Below are 19,147 nucleotides of genomic sequence, written 5' to 3'. Positions count from 1 at the left end.
TGCAAATGATGTTGCAGTAACATTCTTGTACATATTCCCTTGCATTCACATTTGTGTGAATATTTCTATTAGGTAGATTCTTAGAAGTGGTATTGCTTGACTAAGAAGTATGCATATTTTACAATGTGTTATGTACTACCAAATTGCACTTCAGTCTGTCCTTTAAATCAGTCTTTTATATTATAGCTAGAGTGATCTCTGTAAAATGAATTTGATCATGTGACTTCCCAATATAAGAAACTAAGCAATAACAAAGATGTTTGATAGATTTCTATTGTCTATATAATGAATTTTAAAATTCTTAATTTTTAAGAGTATTTGAGATTTATATAATCTCACCCTGACCTATCTCTCCTACCATTGTCCTCTAGCAGCAAACATATACTCTGTTGTATAAGACAAAATTTACCTCTTCTGTAAAGCCTTCCATGTATGCAGTGCTCTCTTTTCCCTCTCTATGCAAGTTAGAATTTGTTACTTCCTTCTCTAAGTTCCATAGCATTTAATTTATGATCCCTCTGATAGAACTTAGTACATTGTACTGTATTTTTGTGTATCTGTTTGCCCTACTACTCTGTGAACCTAAGGCAGGGACTGTTTTATGGATCTCTCTATTTCTCACACTTTGCACAATGGCTGTCAGAGTGGGTGCTCAACAAATGTACATGAAATGGGTGAAGATATCCTTGAGATAGTGTTAGTAATAAGAGATCAACCAAAGGACTTGTATGTATGCATATAAACATAACCAATGGATGCAAGACACTGAGGGGGGGGGTGAGGGCATGTGCTGGGGGGTAGGGGGGGCTGGGGGGAGGTCAATGGGGAAAAAAGGAGACATATGTACAACTATTTGTAATACTTTAAACAATAAAATAAAATTAAAAAAAATAACTTTGGGAGATAGAGTAGGTGGTGGAAGTTTTGAAATGTAGCAGACAGCTGACTAAATCCTGGGAACATGGAAGTTGGTCAGGAAAGGAAAAATGGGCTTCAACTGGCAGGAATCCTCATGTGGTTTTCTCTTCTACTACAGAGACCAGCTATCTGGTTTTTTGCATTAATAGACTTGGGGCTTGAGAACATTTAAAGTATTGAAAATTGGATGATTGAGGATCTGCTTGGTGGAGGAGGAGTTTGACTCATTTTGTCTGATCTCTTTCCTGACCAAGATGAAAGACACAACCCTTTTTCCCAGAGTCATGAATAAATTTTTTACTTGAAAAATAAAAACATCTTAATTTTAAATCAAAGGCCTATCTTTAATTCAGGTGGGGGTAGGAATGGTAAATAGGTCAGATAATTCTACATTGTCTCTTTTTTAAATATATTTTTTTATTGATTTCAGAGCGGAAGGGAGAGAGAGAGATAGAAACATCAGTGATGAGAGTCATTGATCGGCTGCCTCCTGCACACCCCACACTGGGGATTGAGCCCACAACCCGGGCTTGTGCCCTGACCAGGAATTGAACCATGATCTCCTGGCTCATAGGTTGGTGCTCAACCATTGAGCCACACCAGCTGGGCTGCATTGATTGTCTCTTTAGCCTGACTCAAGGGGAAAATGGTCTACTAAAAGCCTCTGGAGCTGTGGGCCTATTCTGGAGTAAATTATCTGTGTGAAATTAATTCTTAACTTATTTCAGGCAACTCTGGTAGCTCTCCTACTCTGGTTGTTTTGAAGAAAGAAGAATAGAAGAAAAAATAGAATAAGTCATGTCGGAGATGCTTGACCTCTCTTTTCTGTCTGAGATGGAAAGGGATTTGATCTTCAGTGTTCTACAACGAGATGAGGAGCTCCGGAAAGCAGATGAGAAAAGGATTAGGTAAGAGTTCCAGATAAAGCATGGGTTCCCAGGCTTTTGACCAACGATATCCAGACTTTTTCTTATAACTCTCATATGACTTTCAGAGGAACTTGTGTATGAGGTTTACAACTCTTCATTGGCTTAGGTTGGGCTCTGAGGTGATTGCTTTCACAGAACTAAATAGTTTTACTGTCTCTACTCCACAACCCCTCTCTCTCTAACCTGTGCAGATCCTGAATCAACTTGTACTTCTTTTTTGGGTCTCGGCAGGCGATTGAAGAATGAATTACTGGAGATAAAAAGGAAAGGGGCCAAGAGGGGCAGCCAACACTATAGTGATCGGACCTGTGCCCGGTGCCAGGAGAACCTGGGCCGTTTGACTCCTAAGACCAACACTTGTCGGGGTTGTAATCACCTGGTGTGCCGAGACTGCCGTATCCATGAAAGCAATGGTACCTGGAGATGCAAGGTGTGCGCCAAGGAAATGTGAGTGTCACTTAGGGCTGAGTAGAGAGAGGAAATGAGGCCCTATCTGTGGTGAGACTTTCTCCTCTCAGCCTTCGTTGGTTGAATAACAAGGACCATTATCTATCTGTCATTTTCTTATATTCCTTCCCAGAGAGCTGAAGAAGGCAACTGGAGACTGGTTTTATGACCAGAAAGTGAATCGCTTTGCTTATCGCACAGGCAGTGAGATAATCAGGATGTCCCTGCGCCGAAAACCTGCAGGTACAGGATCTTTTTGGAGGTGGTTCCTTTAGGTGTTTGACCCCAAGTCATAGATCCTCTGGTGTGAAATCCTCATGTATTCTTATTGGTGGTATCTTACCTTCATGGGCTCAACCTGATTGTGGGGGAACATAAAGATTATATTGCCATCCCTTTTGCAAGTGTAATGTGTTTCCCTTTTCCCCCTCATCACCACCACTCTGCCATGTTTTTGTTTGTCTTGAAGTGAATAAAAGAGAGACTGTGGGACAGTCCCTCCATCATCAGTCACAGATGGGTGATGTCTGGCCAGGAAGAAAGATCATTCAGGAGCAACAGAAGGAGCCCAGGTAAGAACCAATCATTTCAGGAACTGCTACACATCTCTTCAATTCTATTATTTTTTACTTTGTTCTGTCTCTAAAATAATAGATGTTCATTGTAGGAAAATTGGGAAAGTACAGAAAAGAATAAAGAAGGAGGGGAAAAGCCCTGGTCAATGTGGCTGTTAGTTGAACATTGGCCCATGCACCAAAAGGTTGCTGGTTTGATTCCTGGTCAGGGCACATGCCTGGGTTGCGGGCTCAATCCCCAGTAGGGGTCGTGAGTAGCCAATCGATGTTTCCCTCTCACATCGATGTTTTTCCTTCTCTCTCCCACTCCTTTCCTCTCTCTCTAAAAATCAATGAAAATATTTTTAAGGGAGGAAGACAATATTCCTAATCCTACTATCCATATGTGAACATTAATACTTTGGCATATTTACTTTATAAGGAAAATTTTAAAGATAAATACAAATAACACATACTCATTATTGAAAATTTAATCAATATCTATATATATATAAAAGCCTAAGTGACCATTCAACTGCTCAACCGGTGCACTGACCACCAGGGGGCAGATGCTCAATGCACAGGCATGGAAACATGGAACAGACTGATGAATCTCAGAGGGAAGGGGGGCGGGGGGAGGGCGGGAAGAGATTAACCAAAGATCATATGCATACTAGAGACCTGGTGCATGGATTCCTGCACCGGTGGGATCCCTTGGCCTGGCCTGTGGGGATCGGGCTGAAACCAGCAGTCCGACATCCCCTGAGGGGTTCTGGATTGCGAGAGGGCACAGGCCAGGCTGAGGGACCCCACCGGTGCACGAATCCGTGCACCAGGCCTCTAGTATGAAATATTAAAGAAAGCAACAAATCGCCCAAATTCCTATTTCTCAGGGTTCACATTATATGAAAATTATTTCAGATATCTTTTTTGCATATCTAGACATAGAGGCAAGAGTGAATAGGTACATAGAAAAAACTTTGTAATATAGGGTCATAATAAATTTAAAACATTTTGTTTAATTTAACTTGAATTTATCAGACTGAAATACTTAAGTAAAGTTGAAGAATTGCTAATCTTCAGACAAATGTGTTTTTTTAACCATAAAATATATTAGTCATTAACATTCCTCTAAGGTTAAGAAAAAATATTATTAAAACATTGAACAGTTATTAATTTTTTTTCTAATGTCTTTTTGTTAAGGAACTTTTTGAGATAAAATTCACTTACCATACAGTTCATCCACTTATAGTGTACAATGAAGTGGGTTTTAGTATATTTACAGAATTGTGCAATCATTACCCCAATCGATTATAGAACTTTTCATCATCTTAAAAAGAAACCCTGTGTCCTTTAGCTATCATTCCCCGCAGCCTCCCTATCCTTCCCCATCCCTAAGCAATCACTGGTCTACTTTCTATTTTTATATATTTACCTATTCAGAATGTTTCACTTAAATGGAATAATAGAATATGTGGTCCTTTGTGACCATCTTCTCTCATTTAACATAATGTTTTTAAGGTTCATCTATGTGGTGGCAGGTATTAGTACTTCATTTCTTTTTATTGCCAAATAATATCCCATTATATGTAGATATCACATTTGTTTATCCATTCATCTGTTGATGGACATGTGGGTTATTTCCACTTTTTGGCTTTTGTGAGTAATGCTGTTATGAACATTCATTATGAGTTTTTGTTTGGACATATGTTTTAATTTCTCTTAGGTAGATAGATACCTAGGTATGGAGTTGCTGGGTCATTTAGTCATTTTTTAAAGCTACTTATTTCAATATTACACATTATCATTGGACTGTCTGCTATGAAAGAGGAGATTAGGTTTCTTACACTCCCTCCCAACTTTTTCTCCTCCCAATTTTTATTACTCAAATTATTATGGCATTTACATTCTGTTATGCTATCATAAATCATCTTTTATTTTTAGTTTTGCTTCATATTTAAAAGGATCATATGCTTATAATTATGCATGGTACCATGACTTCTCTGCATTTCTGAATTATTTATTTTGATTTATTTCTTAGTTACCTGGATTTTTTCATTGAGAAATTCCTTCAAGAAAGGCTTGTGGGTGCTATTTCTATTTCATTCTTTCATGATGAGAGTGTCTGTCTAGTGCCTTTATACTTGAATGATATCTTGGCTGGATATTATATTCTTGGGTCACACTTTCTTTCCCTCAGAATGTTGTAGACATTACTTTAATGTCTTCTGCCACTGGATGTAACTATGAAGAAGTCTGAGGCTAGCTAGCTAGTTCTTATTTTTCTCCCTTGTAAGTAACTTTGTGTGTGTGTGTGTGTGTGTGTGTGTGTGTGTGTGTGTGTGTGTAAACAAATTCCTTTTATTTTTCTTTTAAAAATGTATTTTTATTGATTTCAGAGAGGGAGGGGGGGAGAGAGAGAGAGAGAGAGAGAGAGAGAGAGAGAGAGAGAGAGAGACATCGATGAGAGAAAATCACTGATCAGCTGCCTCTTGCATACCCCCTACTGGGAATCGAATCATGATCTCCTGGTTCATAGGTCAATGCTCAACCACTGAGCCACACCAGCCGGGCTAGTTTTCTTGAAGTTTAGTAATTTAGCAAGGATATGTCTCAGTGGTGTATCATTTTCCCCTAATATGTGGTGTACCCTTGATGAGTTCTTTCTTCATTGCTGGACAAAGTTTTTGTACTGTATACCCTGAACATTTTTTCTGTTTTCATTAGTTAAGTTCTCCACCTCAGGGACATTGGATTTCCTTGTTCTTCATTTCTGTCCTTTTCTTTTACTATTAAATGCAAGAGACAAAATAGAAAGATGAATACAATTAAGCATGATTAGCCCAACCCTTTCCTCTGTGCTATTACTTTGATTTTCAGCCAGTTTTCTCTTCCCTTCCTTCCCTTATTTCCTCCCTCCCTTCCTTTTTGCTGTTTCTAATTATTTGAATGAATTATCTTATTTAGGTTTTAATTTGTTCTCTCATTTCAATCTTCCTTTTCCTCTAATTTTGTTACTTTATCAGTTAGTATTTGAACTCTTGCATTTTATCAAATCTATATTCTTATTCAATTCCTGTGCAATGTAAAAGACTCACAAGAAACCTACTTATTTTCCTAGGGTTATATTCTTCTCCAGAATGGTTTCTTTGTTCATTTTTCAAGTTATTTCTCTTCCCCCCCCACCTAATGGCATATTTATATATTTGCAAGATCATTTCTTTTTATTTTACTCATGCTTAACATGGGAAGTTCTGCCTATATATTTTCTTTGCTCTGATAATAGTGTGTGAATTTTTCTTGACAGGCTTCTCACCTCAACTTGAAACAATTTATCTCTTCCCCACTCCCCACTACATTTTGATTTAAAGATAGAATATTGCTTTCTATATACTTCTTTTTCTTTTGTAACCCTAGGGGAGGGGCAAAAGGCAAGTTGGGGGTTGAGGATTACAGTCTCCTAAAATTATCTTAAATGTCCCAGTTCACTCAGCCCAGTTCCAGATGTGTCCTCTAGCTCATACCAGTGCCCTGAGAGATGACATGCCCCAGTGGTCTTGTCTGCCTTAGTTGAGGTCCCCCAGGGATATCTGGGACTACAAATCTTAAGGATTCTGTTTTCCTTGACTTATCCCAGGACTGCTTAGTCACTCACTCAGTTTGCACATCTCCATATTGGAAGGAGTTTTACTGAGCTATATCTTTATTCTGTTTTCTTAGCCATAACCTTTTGAACTTTATGACTTGAGACTTTACTCCTTTCCTCATTTGGTTGCTGCTGGTGAATTTTTGGCTTTTTATTTGTGTTTTATTTATAACTTTCCCTCAGCCAGAGACAAATAACTTTCTCACATTTTATATGATTGTTGAAAAGCAATATAGAAATATATTAAATGTGTACCCACACTGCTTCTGCCACAGACAAGAGTTGTTAAAATGTACACATATGGGATAGATTCTTAAAACTTTCTTTAATTTTATTTTTCAATTACAGTTTACATTTGATATTATTTTATATTAGTTTCAGGTGTACAACATAGTGGTAAGACAATCATATACTTTACAAAGTATTCTCCCTGATATTTCCAGTACCCACCTGGCACCACACGTAGTTATTAAAATATTATTGATTACATTTTCTATGCTGTATTTACATCCTCATGACTATTTTATAACTACCAATTTGTACTTCTTTTTTTCCAATATGTACTTCTTAATCCCTTCACCTTTTCCACTCAGTCCCCCAAACCCCTCCTCTCTGATAACCATCAGTCTGTTCTCTGTATATATGAGTCTGTTTCTATTTTGTTCATTTATATTGTTCTTTAGATTCCACATATAAGTGCAGTAATGTGGTATTTATCTTTCTCTGACTGACTTACCTTACCTTTAGTGACAGTATGGATGGACCTAGGCTTCTTAAATTTTTAATTTACTTTTTAAAATGTTATTCTAAATGCACATTAAGTGAACGAGGAAGAACTTTAAAAACTCAATAATAAAGATAATTCGATAGAAAATGGACAAAAGATTCGAACAGACATTTCAGTAAAGACAATATACAGATGTGCAATAAGCACTTTAAAAGATGCTCAACATCATTAGTTACTACAGAAATGCAAATTAAGATTACAGTAAGATGCTACCATATACTCACTATAATGGCTAAAATGAAAAATACTGAGCATTCCAATTGTCTGTAAGGATGTAGAGCAACTGGAATACTCATACACTGCTAGTGAGAATGTACAACAGTCAAGCCACTTTGAAAAACAGTTTAGTAGTGTCTTAGCAAATTAAATGTACACCTATCTTGTGATTCAATCATTCCATTCCTAGGAGTTTACTCAAGAGAAGTGATAGCATATGTTCATATAAAGACTTATACATGAATGTTCATAGCAGCTTTATTTGTAATATCCAAAACTTAGAAACATCCCAAAGGGATAAATTGGCATTTGTTTATACAGTGCAGTACTACTCAGCAATGAAAAGGAATGGACTACTGATACATGCAGCAACATGGATGAATCTCAGAATAATCATGGTGAGTGAAAGAATCCAAACAAAAAAGACATACTGTATGATTCTGTTTATAGAAAATGCAAACTAAATTTGAGTGACAGAAAGGTGGATGGATTACAAAGGGACACAAGGAAAGTTTGGGTAGTGATATATGTGTTCACTAACTTAATTGTGGTAATAGTTTCACGAGTGTATACACATGTCAAAACTCATCAAATTTCACACTTAAACATGCAGTTTATGTCAGTTATAATTCAAGTTGTAAAAAGGAAAAAATATAGGATAATATAACCTTGATATCTTGCTATGTCAGCACCAAGGGTCTACATCATTCATTTTGCTATCTGTGTAGTATTTCCTTGTATGTATATACAACAAATTCTTAAATAACATTTTTTCATTCAACGTCATTTCCTTACAATGTTGATGACAAAAAAACTTGATTCTAGGCTAAGCCTACTGTCTATGTGGCATTTGCATGTTCTCCCCATGTCTGTGTGGGTTTTCTCTGGATACTCCAGTTTCCTCCCACATCCCAAACCTGTGTATGTTAGGTTAAGTGGTGTATAAATTATCCCATTGTGAGTGAGTGTAGCTGGGTGTGAGTGCGCCCTGTGATGGAAGGGCATCCTGTCCAGTGCGGGTTCCTGTCCTGCACCCTGAGCTGAGTCTCTGGCCACCAGTGACCATGAACTGGAATAAGTAGGTTGAAAAATAATTATCTTACTTGTTCTTTTTAATCTTTCTTAAATTTATGTATAGCTCACATTTATTTCAATGTTTAATATTAGAAGTGCTGTGGGTCTTTATTTAGAAGTTTGGTCATGTTTTGTGACCAGAAATATGCCATAAGTACTTAACAGTTGTTTGTATCAATTAGCCTGTGGTAAAATTGGTTTTGTTATACATCATTTCACTTAAAGTCACAGTTTCCAAGAACCTATGGATGACACAAAGTGAGGAGTTACTGTATGTAGTGTGATTTTATCCACACAGCCTTGGGTGGGTGACTCATCTGTTTTAGGTGATGAGGCCCCCTTTTTCCTTTGTGGATAAGGATAAGAATGACTTTTTTATTTCCTGAACCTGATTAACACATCTGACATCATTGGTAAGAATGTAATTTCTGAATCCTATTGCTTCTGGCTGTCTATGACTTTTTGTCTCATTGGATCCAGAAAACTCTTATTTATTCTAAACATGAAAATAGATTAAGTGGCCATAAATGATCTTTTCCATAAAATTATGGAGCTTAAGAGATAATCTAATTCAAACCCCTTATTTTTTATAGAAAAGAGGTCAGGATAAGTGATTTACTTGAGATCATACAGATAGTTAGAGCCCAGGACTCCCGTCTCTTAGTTTATTTTTTTACTGCACTGATGTAAAATAATTGCTTTTTACCCTTAGGGTTGTTTGTATTAGCGCTGGATCTGTATGCATTAATCTTTACGGAAAAATACAAGCAGAAAAACACTCTCCATGGACCGTTATTAAACTACCTCTCTGGAGGAATGGTTTTACTTCGGGTTATTTATTCTATGTAGAAAAGAGGGAAAAAGAAGAATTCTAAAGTAAAAATAAAATCAAGCTCCCTGCTGTGTCTTGGACTTTAAAGCTAATATATCTCTTTAAAAAATGACTGCTGTTTCACTTCTTGCATTCCCTAGAATTTCACCCACTACTGTTTTCACAGAGCTACCTTAAACACCAGTTGATAACTTGGAAAGTTTAATGTTTACTGCCTAAGACATAGATTTTGCTTACTTCAATCTTTGTTCATTTACTGTTTAGTTTATGTTACCTAATAAAAGAGAAACATGCAAATTAACCATCACTCTGCTACACCCACAGCCAATCAGAGTGAGTATGCAAATTAACCCAACAAAGATGGAGGTTAATTTGCATATGCAGGCGCAGAGCGGTGTGAAGCTTGCTATGAGGGGAAGGGGGGTAGCGGAGGGAGCTACTGGAGTGGTGCTCCAGACAGAAGCGAGGATGTGCTGGTTCTGGCTGCCCAGGATCGGGGACTTGCCAGCTCCTGGGAGGCTGGGAGTGAAGCCAGGGGCCTGTTCTTGCACGAATATTGTGCAATGGGCCTCTAGTTTGTTAATAAATACCTATGAATGCCTACTGTTTGCCAGGCATTGTTTTAAGAAGTCTGACACACTGGTGAATACAACAAAGTCCCTTGCTTGTGGAGCTTAAATTTGGGGATAAGAAACACAGACAGTAAATAATCAAGTAAATATATTGTATGTAAGATGTTGACAAGTGCTATGGAGAAAATGAAGTAGACTAAAAGGATATGGGGTGCCAGGAAAGCATGTGTGTACAAATGCTGTTTTATTAAGGATATCCAGGGAAAAGTCTTAATGTGACATTTGAACAAAAATGTGAAGCAAATGAGGGAGCAAACCCTGAGAGTATCTGGGGGAAAAGCATTCTAAGCAGAGAAAGCAAAAGATATAAAGACCTAAGGTAAGTTTGTATTTGACATGTTAGAGTATTCTGGAACTGCACTGGAAGCGGGGAGGGGTAGGATATGAAGACAGAGATGGGGTGAAAAGCAGATCATGTAAGACTTTGTTGACACTGTAAGGACTCTGTCTTTTACTCCAAGTGAGGTGGAGGGCTCTGAATGACTGATATTTTTTTTCTTTTTCTAAATTGAAGTAAAATTCACGTAGTATAAAATTAATAATTTTAACATTTTAAAAGTATGTATTTTAGAACATTTTCATCAATCCAAAAAGAAACCCTGGACCTGTTAAGCAGTCATTCCACATTTCTCCAAGCCCCTAACCTACTTTCATTCTCTGTGGATTTGTTTATTGTGGAGATTTTGTATAAATGGAGTCAACAAAATGTGGCCATTTATGTCTGGCTTCTTTAAATTAACATAATTTTTCAAGGTTCATCCATGTTGTAACATGTATTAGAACTTCATTCCTGCTTAGTGTTGATAATATTTCAGTTTATATAGAGACCACATTTCATTTATCCATTCATCTAACATGGACATTTGGGCTGTTGGCTATTGGGAATAATGCTGCTATAAACATTTGTGAACAAGTTTTTTTTGTGGAAACATGTTTTCATTTCTCTTGAGTATATACCTAAGAGTAGGATTGCTGGGTCATATAGTAATTCTATATTGGATTTATATTTTAAAAGCTCATTTTAGCTGTTGAGTTGAGGATACATTGTGTGGGACAAGGGCAGAAGTAGGGAGTTCGGTTAGAAGGCTATTGCAACCATCCAGGAGCTAGATGATGGTGGTTTGGACCAGAGTAATAGCAGTGGAGGGGGTGAGAACTGGTTCGATTTTAGACATACATTGAAGATATAGCCAAGAAACTTTGCTAACACATTGGTTTTGTATTGTGAAAGAACAGTGGGAATTAAGGATAATTCTTAAAAATTTTGACCTGAGAAATGAAAGGAGGGAGTTGCCATTTGATGAGATAGAGAGAAGAGAAGGTGTGGGGAGGATTAGGGCTTTGGTTTAAGATTTGCTATGTTTGAACATTCAAGCAGTCAATTAGGCTCTTGGAAATATAAGTCTGGCATTTGATTGAGATATAAATTCAGGAATTATTAATTTACTAATAATATGTAAAGAATATGAGATTAGATAAGATCATGTTGGAGTAATTCTGGATAGTGAAGAGAAGCAGTCCAAGGAATAAGCCTGGACACATCCAAAGATTAGAGGTCTAGAACATGAGGAAGGACCAGCACAGGAGACTGAGAAGTAGACTGTGAGGTCAGAGGACCAGGAGAGTTTGGAGTCCTGATAGCCAAATGATATTACTTCAGATCCTTGAGGAAAAAACTTTTTTTTCTTTTCTTGCTACTCTCACAAATTCCTAAAAGTAAGGGCTCTAGGAATTGTGTTCTTTCCTTTAGAGATGAGGACTGCTCTTTTGAATGCCTCGGTCATCTTCATTAAGCTGAAAAAGAATTCTGGTCTTCTGAATGCTGTCTTCAAACCATATTGCTTATTTGTGTATATACTTTAAGCCCCACTGAGGGCAGTTAGTCAAGAATGTAGTCAACAAATATGTGAGTGCCCACTCTATGCTAGTTTCTCTTCTAGGCATTGGGAACACACAGTGAACAAGATGCATGCTCACTGATCTCACAGAACTTAGGCTAATGGAGAAAGACATTAAACAAATCATTTGTTTAAATTATTGAACAAATTAAATAATTTCTTTAAAAGACATAATTAGAAATAATTAGATATGTGATGACTGTTACCAAGAAATCAGGATGCTTTAAGAGCACATAGGAAAGTTATTAATGCAGACTTGGAGCAGCATGGCCAGAGAAATCTGGAAGGATTAACATATAAGGAGAGACCTGAAGGAGTAGATTTAGCCAGATGAAGAAAAATGGCCATTGTGAAAATAATATCCAAGGCAGAGAAAAGAGGGAGAGTGTTGTTATATTCGGGGAACCAAAAGAGCTTCATCATTCTGGAATGTAAAGTATAAGGCGAAGTGGAGGGTGAAAGATGAGTCTGGAGAGGTGAGCAGGGGTCAAGTCATAAGGATTTTCTTGACATGCTGAGTTTGAACTCAATCCCAATAGCAGTGGGAACTGCTGAACAATTTTAAAAGTAAACTGAGATAATTATCCTAGAAAGATCACTTAGGCTACCATTGTGAATAGGTTGGAAGGAAGGCTGATACTCATCAGGAGAGCCCACTTCCTTTATATCTTGGCTCTTGGGTTTTATTCTAGTGTACCAATCGAAGTGCCCAAGCTGAAAAGTGGAAAGAGTGCACTGGAGGCTGAGAGTGAGAGTCTGGATAGCTACACAGCTGACTCAGATAGCACATCCAGGTGAGATCCCTGCAAATCCCTGCACATCTGTTCAACCAAAGTTCCCATTTTGTTCTCTAGCATCAGAATGCAGGGCTCCTATGCCTTCAGTGTTCCTGACTTCTCTTCAGCAAGTTGAATGAAGTCTTCTCTCACTTCAACTGTTGTCTCCAATCACAGCCTTCCACAGGCTACAGTGCCTTGGAGGAGTGTTCCTGGACCAGCAGCAACAGATGCTGCTGTCCTTTAGGAATGGGGGGGGGTGTTTCTGTTTGTGCAAAGTTTCTTATCTAATCATCTGCATTACTTCAAGGAAAATCTGATGTTAAGTTTATCTTACGGATTTGGTGAGAGAAAGGCAGTTGCTTTCCTTCCCTAGAGCTTGGGTCTTTAGAAGAGGAAGGGGAGGAGGTGGTTTTGTTATAACTTCTGTATCTACCTACAGGAGAGACTCTCTGGACAAATCTGGCCTCTTTCCAGAATGGAAGAAGATGTCTGCTCCCAAATCTCAAGTAGAAAAGGTATAATATCTCTTTCTCTCTCCCTCTCTCTCCCCCCCCTCTCTCTCCCTCCCTCCCCCTCCCTCTCTCCCCCTCCCTCTCTCCCTTCCTCCCTCCCTCCCTCCCCTCTCCCTCCCTCCCTCCCTCCCTCCCTCCCTCCCTCCTATCCTCCCATCTTCCCTCTCTTTCTCCCTCTGTCTCTGCTCTTTCATTTCTTAGGAAGAATTTAAATAAAAAATTCAACTAAAAAATTTAGTTCTGATTCACTTGGGGACATTTTCTAAGGTTTTGCTTGAAACATGTGAGAAAATAGGTTTTATACTACTTCCTAGGATTAAATTAAATTCCTAAGATTAAGCTTTTCTTTATGTTTGTAATAGTTTAGTGAAACTCTGAGCCTTATTCTTTTTAATTTTTATTATTAAATTTTTTCCCATTACAGTTTACATTCAATATTATTTTGTTTTAGTTTCAGGTATACAACGTAGTGGTTACATAATCATGTACTTTGCGAAGTGATCTCCTCAATATTTCAAGTACCCACCTGCCACCATTAGTAGTTATTACAATATTATTGACTGTATTCTCTATGCTGTAATTTACATCTCTGTGACTATTCTGTAACTACCAGTTTATACTTCTTAATTCCTTTTCCTTTTTCACTCAATCCTCAAACCCTTCCCCTGTGGCAACCATCAGTCTGTTCTCTATATCTATGAGTCTATTTCTACTTTGTTCTTTTTTTTTGTCTTTTAGATTCCACATTTAAGTGAAATCGTATGGTATTTTTCTTTCTGTGTCTCACTTATTTCACTTAACATAATATCATCTAGGTCCATCCATGTTTTTACAAATGGTAAGACTTCATTCTTTTTTATGGCCAAGTGTGTGTGTGTGTGTGTGTGTGTGTGTGTGTGTGTGTGTGTGTGTATACCACTACTTACTTATCCACTCATCTATAGATGAGCACTCAGGTTGCTTATGTATATTTCATGTTGTAAATAACACTGAAATAAACATAGGGGTGCATATACTCTTTCAAATTACTGTTTTCAGTTACTTCAGATAAATCCCCAGAAGTGGAATCACTGGGTCATAAGGAAGTTCCATTGTTTTGTTTTGTTAATCCTCGGCCAAGAATATTTTTTCCCATTGATTTTGAGAGAGAGAGAGAGAGAGAGAGAGAGAGAGAGAGAGACAGAGACAGAGACATAGATGTGAGAGAGATACAGCAATTGGTTGCCTCCTACGTGTGCTCTGACTGTGCCCTTGCAACACAAGTATGTGCCCTTGACTAGAATGGAACTCGTGACCTTGCAGTGCATGAGTTGATGCTCCAACCATTTAGCCACACTGGCCAGGGAGGAAATTCCATTTTTTACTTAAAATGTTTGAGGAACTTCCACAATGTTTTCCAAAATGGATGCACCACCAACAGTGCCCGAGGGTTCCCTTTTTTCCACATCTTTGCCAACACTTTTTATTTGTTGATGATTTATTGATGATAACCATTCTAAGAAGTGTGAGGTGATAGCTCATTGTGGTTTTAATTTGCATCTATCTGATGATTAGTGACGTTGAACATCTTTTCATATGTCTTTTGGGCATCTGATGTCCTCTTTGGAGAAGTGTCTATTCAGGTCCTTTGCCCATTTTCTAACTGTGTTCTTTGTTTTTGTTGTTGCTGAGTTGTATACTAGTAAGTTCTTTATATATTTTTATATTAACCCTTTATCAGATGTATTATTAGCAAATAGTTTCTCCCATTCAGTAGATATTCTTTTCATTTTGTTGATTGTTTCCTATGCTTTACAAAAGTTTTTCAGTTTGATGAGTGCCACTTGCTTGTGTTTTCTTTTGTTTCCTTTGCCTGAGGAGATATATCAGAAAAAAAATATTATTAAGAACAATGTCAGACAGTTTACTGCCTATGTTTTCTTTTAGGAGTTTTATGTTTTCCAGTCTTACACTTAAGTCTTTAAACCATTGTGAGTTTATTCTTGTATGTGGTATAACTAGGTGGTCTAGTTCCTTTTTTTATTTTTATTTTTTGCATTTATCTGCCCAATTTTTCCAGCACCATTTATTTATTTTTTAATTTTTTTCTTTATTGATTAAGGTATTACATATGTGTCCTTATTGCCCCATTTCCCCTTACCCCCCACTCGTGCCCTCACCCCCCAGTTGTCTGTGTCCATTGGTTAGGCTTATATGCATGCATACAAGTCCTTTGGTTGATCTCTCCCCCTTACCCCCACCCTCCCCTACCTTACCTCTGAGGTTTGACGGTCTGATTGGTGCTTCTCTGTCTCTGGATCTGTTTTTGTTCTTCAGTTTATGTTGTTCATTATATTCCATAAATGAGTGAGATCATGTGATATTTATCTTTCTCTGACTGTCTTATTTCGCTTAGCATAATCGTTGCCCATTTTTTGATTGGGTTGTTTATCTTCCTTTTGTTAAGTTGCATAACTTCTCTGTAAATGTTGGAGATTAAACCCTTATCGGTGATAACATTGGCAAATATGTTCTCCCATGCAGTGGGCTTTCTTGTTGTTTTGTTGATGGTTTCTTTTGCTGTTCAGAAGCTTTTTATTTTGATGTAGTCCCATTTGTTTATTTTCTCTTTAGTTTCCATTGCCCTAGGAGTTGTATTGGTAAAGAAATTGTTTCGGCATATGTCTGAGATTTCTCTGACTGTGGATTCCTCTAGTATTTTTATGGTTTCCCATCTTATGTTTAAGTCCTTGATCCATTTTGAGTTTATTTTTGTGTATGTTGTAAGTTGGTGGACTAGTTTCATTTTTTTGCATGTATTTGTCCAATTTTCCCAACACCATTTATTGAAGAGACTGTCTTGACTCCATTGTATGTTCTTGCCTCCTTTGTCAAATATTAATTGAGCATGGTGGTTTGGGTCGATTTCTGGGTTCTCTGTTCTATTCCATTGGTCTATATGTCTGTTCTTATGCCAGTACCAGGCTGATTTGAGAATAGTGGCTTTGTAATACAGGTTGATATCTGGTATTGAGATCCCACCTACTTTGTTCTTCTTTCTCAGGATTGCTGCAGCTATTCGGGGTCTTTGTTTATTCCAGATGAATTTTTGGAGAGTTCATTCTTTGTCTGTGAAATATGCCATTGGTATTTTAATGGGGAGTGCATTGAATCTATAGATTGTTTTGGGTGGTATGGACATTTTAATGATGTTGATTCTACCAATCCATGAACATGGTATATTCTTCCATCTGTTTATAACTTCTGCTCTCTCTTTTTTTTAGTGTCCTGTAGTTTTCTGAGTACAAGTCTTTTACCTCCTTAGTTAAGTTTATTCCTAGGTATCTTAATTTTTTTTGGCTCAGCATCATTTATTGACCAGACTGTTTTTACCCCATTCTTGCCTCCTTTGTTAATTGACCATATAGTTGTGGTTTTATTTCTGGGCTCTCTACTCTGTTCCATTGGTGTGTGTTTTTAAGCCAGTCCTATGCTGGTTTGATTACTATGGCCTTGAAGGTAATGTTTTATATCAGGTAGTGTAATAGGTCCAACTTTGTTCTTTCTCAAGATTGCTGAGGCCATTAAGGGTCTTTTGAGGTTCCATAGAAATTGTTGGATTATTTGTTTTAGTTCTGTGAAATGTACCATTGGTATTTTGATACTAATTGCATTGAAACTATAGATTGATTTAGGTAGTGCGGATATTTTAATGATGTCAATTCTTCCTGAGTGTGGCATATGCTTCATTTATTTGTATGTTTTTCAATTTATTTAGTGTTTTATAATTTTCTGAGTACAGGTCTTTCATCTCTTTGGTTAAATTAATTCCTAGGTATTTTATTTTTTGATGTAATTATAAATGTTATTGTTTTCTTAGTTTCCCTTTCTGGTATTTCATTATTGGTGTAAAAATGCAACCAACTCTTGAATATTTATTTTGTATCCTACTACTTTACTGAATTCATTTATCAGTTCTTGTAGTTTTTCTGATGGAATCTTAAGGTTCTCTATATATAACATCATGTCATCTGCGAATAAGGACAGTTTTCCTTCTTCTTTTCCAATTTGGATGCCTTTTATTTCTTTTTCTTGTCTGACCACAATGGCTAGTACTTCCAGTACTATGTCAAACAGGAGTGGTGAAAGTGGGCATCCTTGTCTTGTTCCTGTTCTTAGGGGAAATTGTTTTAGTTTTTGCTCATTGAGTATGATGTTGGCTGTGGGTTTGTCATATATGGCTTTTATTATGTTGAGGTATGTTCCCTGTGTACCTCTGGAACCCCCAAGCTTGCCTGGAATTCCTCAAAAGTTTTTGAAGGAAGACTATAATGAAGGTTCAGACTGGTTGCTACCAGCAGATCCCACAACTTTTTGTGACCTTGGTTGGGTGGGGCTTCAGGGAATCAGCAGGGTTGGGCTAACATAGTTCTTCGGGCTGATGCTGAGGTGGGGGTTTGGCGACCCAACACAGCAACAGTAGTACCAGTAAGGCATGCGGGGGAAGGGGGGGCTGGGGGGATGGTCCTAACCCTAAAGCCACAAAACTCAGTCTCTCCCTGTGTGTTTCTAGCACCTCCTGAGGTTGCCCTGAATTCCTTGAGAGTTTTTTTTTTTTTTTTTTTTTTAAGAAAGACTAATGCAGGCCCAGACTGGTTGCTGCCAGTAAAGTCCACAGCTGAGTGCAAGCTAGGCAGGGTGGTGCCTAAGGAAGTTGGCAGGGTGGGGTTTGTATAGTTCTCTCCTGGCTAATGACATATGGAGGGGAGTGCTTGACCCAGGATTAGATGACATCTGTGTGCAGTGTGGGAGAAGAACTCAACACAGGGACATTGGTGGTTTTCCCTCTAGCCCTGTCCCTGAAGCCACACAACTCAATTTCTCCCTGCATGATGTCAGCATCCTATGAGTTGCCATCCCTGCATTGGAGCTCAGGGTGAGTGCCTGCAAGTGAGATTTTGCACACTGCTTTTTTTCAGAAGGTGGCTGAGTGTCCAGTAATCTCTCATCTCATCTGGGTGGTCAGAATCCCCACGGATTTTAAAAAACAGATGTTATGTGTACTGGTGCCCTGGTCTTAGAAGCCTGACATGGGGTTGAGACCTCTCGCTTCTCAGGGGGAAACTCTGAAGCTGAGATATCCTTCTAGATTCTCAACCATGGCACATGGGTGCATGGGCCCTTTTTGTATCTCCACCCTTCCTACCAGTTTTGAAGTAGCTTCTTATATAGATCTTTAGTTATAAGACTTCTGTTCAGCTAGTCTTAAGATGGTTATCCAGGTTGATTGTTCTATACTTTAGTTATAATTTTGATGTGGCCCTGGGAAGAGGTGAGTCTAACTTCCATCTACTCCACCATCTTGGGTCAGTTCCCCAAGCCTTATTCTTTATTATGTTATCCTTGCTTATTCTATCCTTTCACTTATCCAACTATCCTTTTCCATTTCCTTGCCCTATTCCAGTGGTCAGCAAACTCATTAGTCAACAGAGCAGCAAACCGCGGCTTGTGAGCCACATGTGACTCGCGAGCCACAGTTTGCCGACCACTGCCCTATTCTTTCCTAGGAAACTCAGTCTGGAGGTCAAAATGTGGTATCTGTCAATGAGGGTGAAATGATATTCAAGAAGAACACCAGAAAAATCTTCAGGCCTTCAGGTAGCTTTCTTCCCTTCATGGCCTTTTGAGATTGACATTCTAAGTGCCCTTGATGGGTTTTTAGTATGGAGAATAGTATGTCTCTTTTGATTTGGGATTTTGGTCTTCCACTTAGAATATACTAAGTCTGTGATTGATCTTCGCCCAGAAGATGTGGGGCATGAATGTGGCTCCTTGGGAGACAGAAGCAAATCTGTCCCTGGACTCAGTGTGGATATGGTAAGTACCTTTCTATTTCACATGGTCACCAGGTGAAATTTTATGTATCTAGAATAGACTTTAGTAC

The 19,147-nt window shown here is 38.1% G+C and overlaps 1 protein-coding gene across 4 annotated transcripts in view; it reads left to right on the top strand.

Moving 5' to 3' along the window:
- The window catches only part of SYTL4 (synaptotagmin like 4), a 192,864-nt gene that overhangs the window by 152,974 nt on the left and 20,743 nt on the right, over positions 1–19,147 (top strand). For 3 of the 4 annotated variants that reach the window (XM_080652844.1, XM_080652843.1, XM_080652842.1), the window contains 8 exons: positions 1,647–1,826; positions 2,079–2,294; positions 2,428–2,537; positions 2,764–2,866; positions 12,626–12,727; positions 13,152–13,227; positions 18,771–18,861; positions 18,977–19,080. In XM_080652844.1, coding sequence (XP_080508970.1) covers positions 1,717–1,826; positions 2,079–2,294; positions 2,428–2,537; positions 2,764–2,866; positions 12,626–12,727; positions 13,152–13,227; positions 18,771–18,861; positions 18,977–19,080 — 912 coding nt within the window. In that variant the 5' untranslated portion in view covers positions 1,647–1,716. The remainder of the gene's footprint in view (positions 1–1,646; positions 1,827–2,078; positions 2,295–2,427; positions 2,538–2,763; positions 2,867–12,625; positions 12,728–13,151; positions 13,228–18,770; positions 18,862–18,976; positions 19,081–19,147) is intronic. The other variant, XM_080652845.1, reaches the window with a different exon arrangement.

Source organism: Plecotus auritus (assembly GCF_963455305.1).
Source record: "Plecotus auritus genome assembly, chromosome: X".
In the NCBI taxonomy this organism is placed as follows: domain Eukaryota; kingdom Metazoa; phylum Chordata; class Mammalia; order Chiroptera; family Vespertilionidae; genus Plecotus; species Plecotus auritus.
Note: the sequence above shows the minus strand (reverse complement) of the source record. Positions and strands in the feature narration are given on the sequence as shown.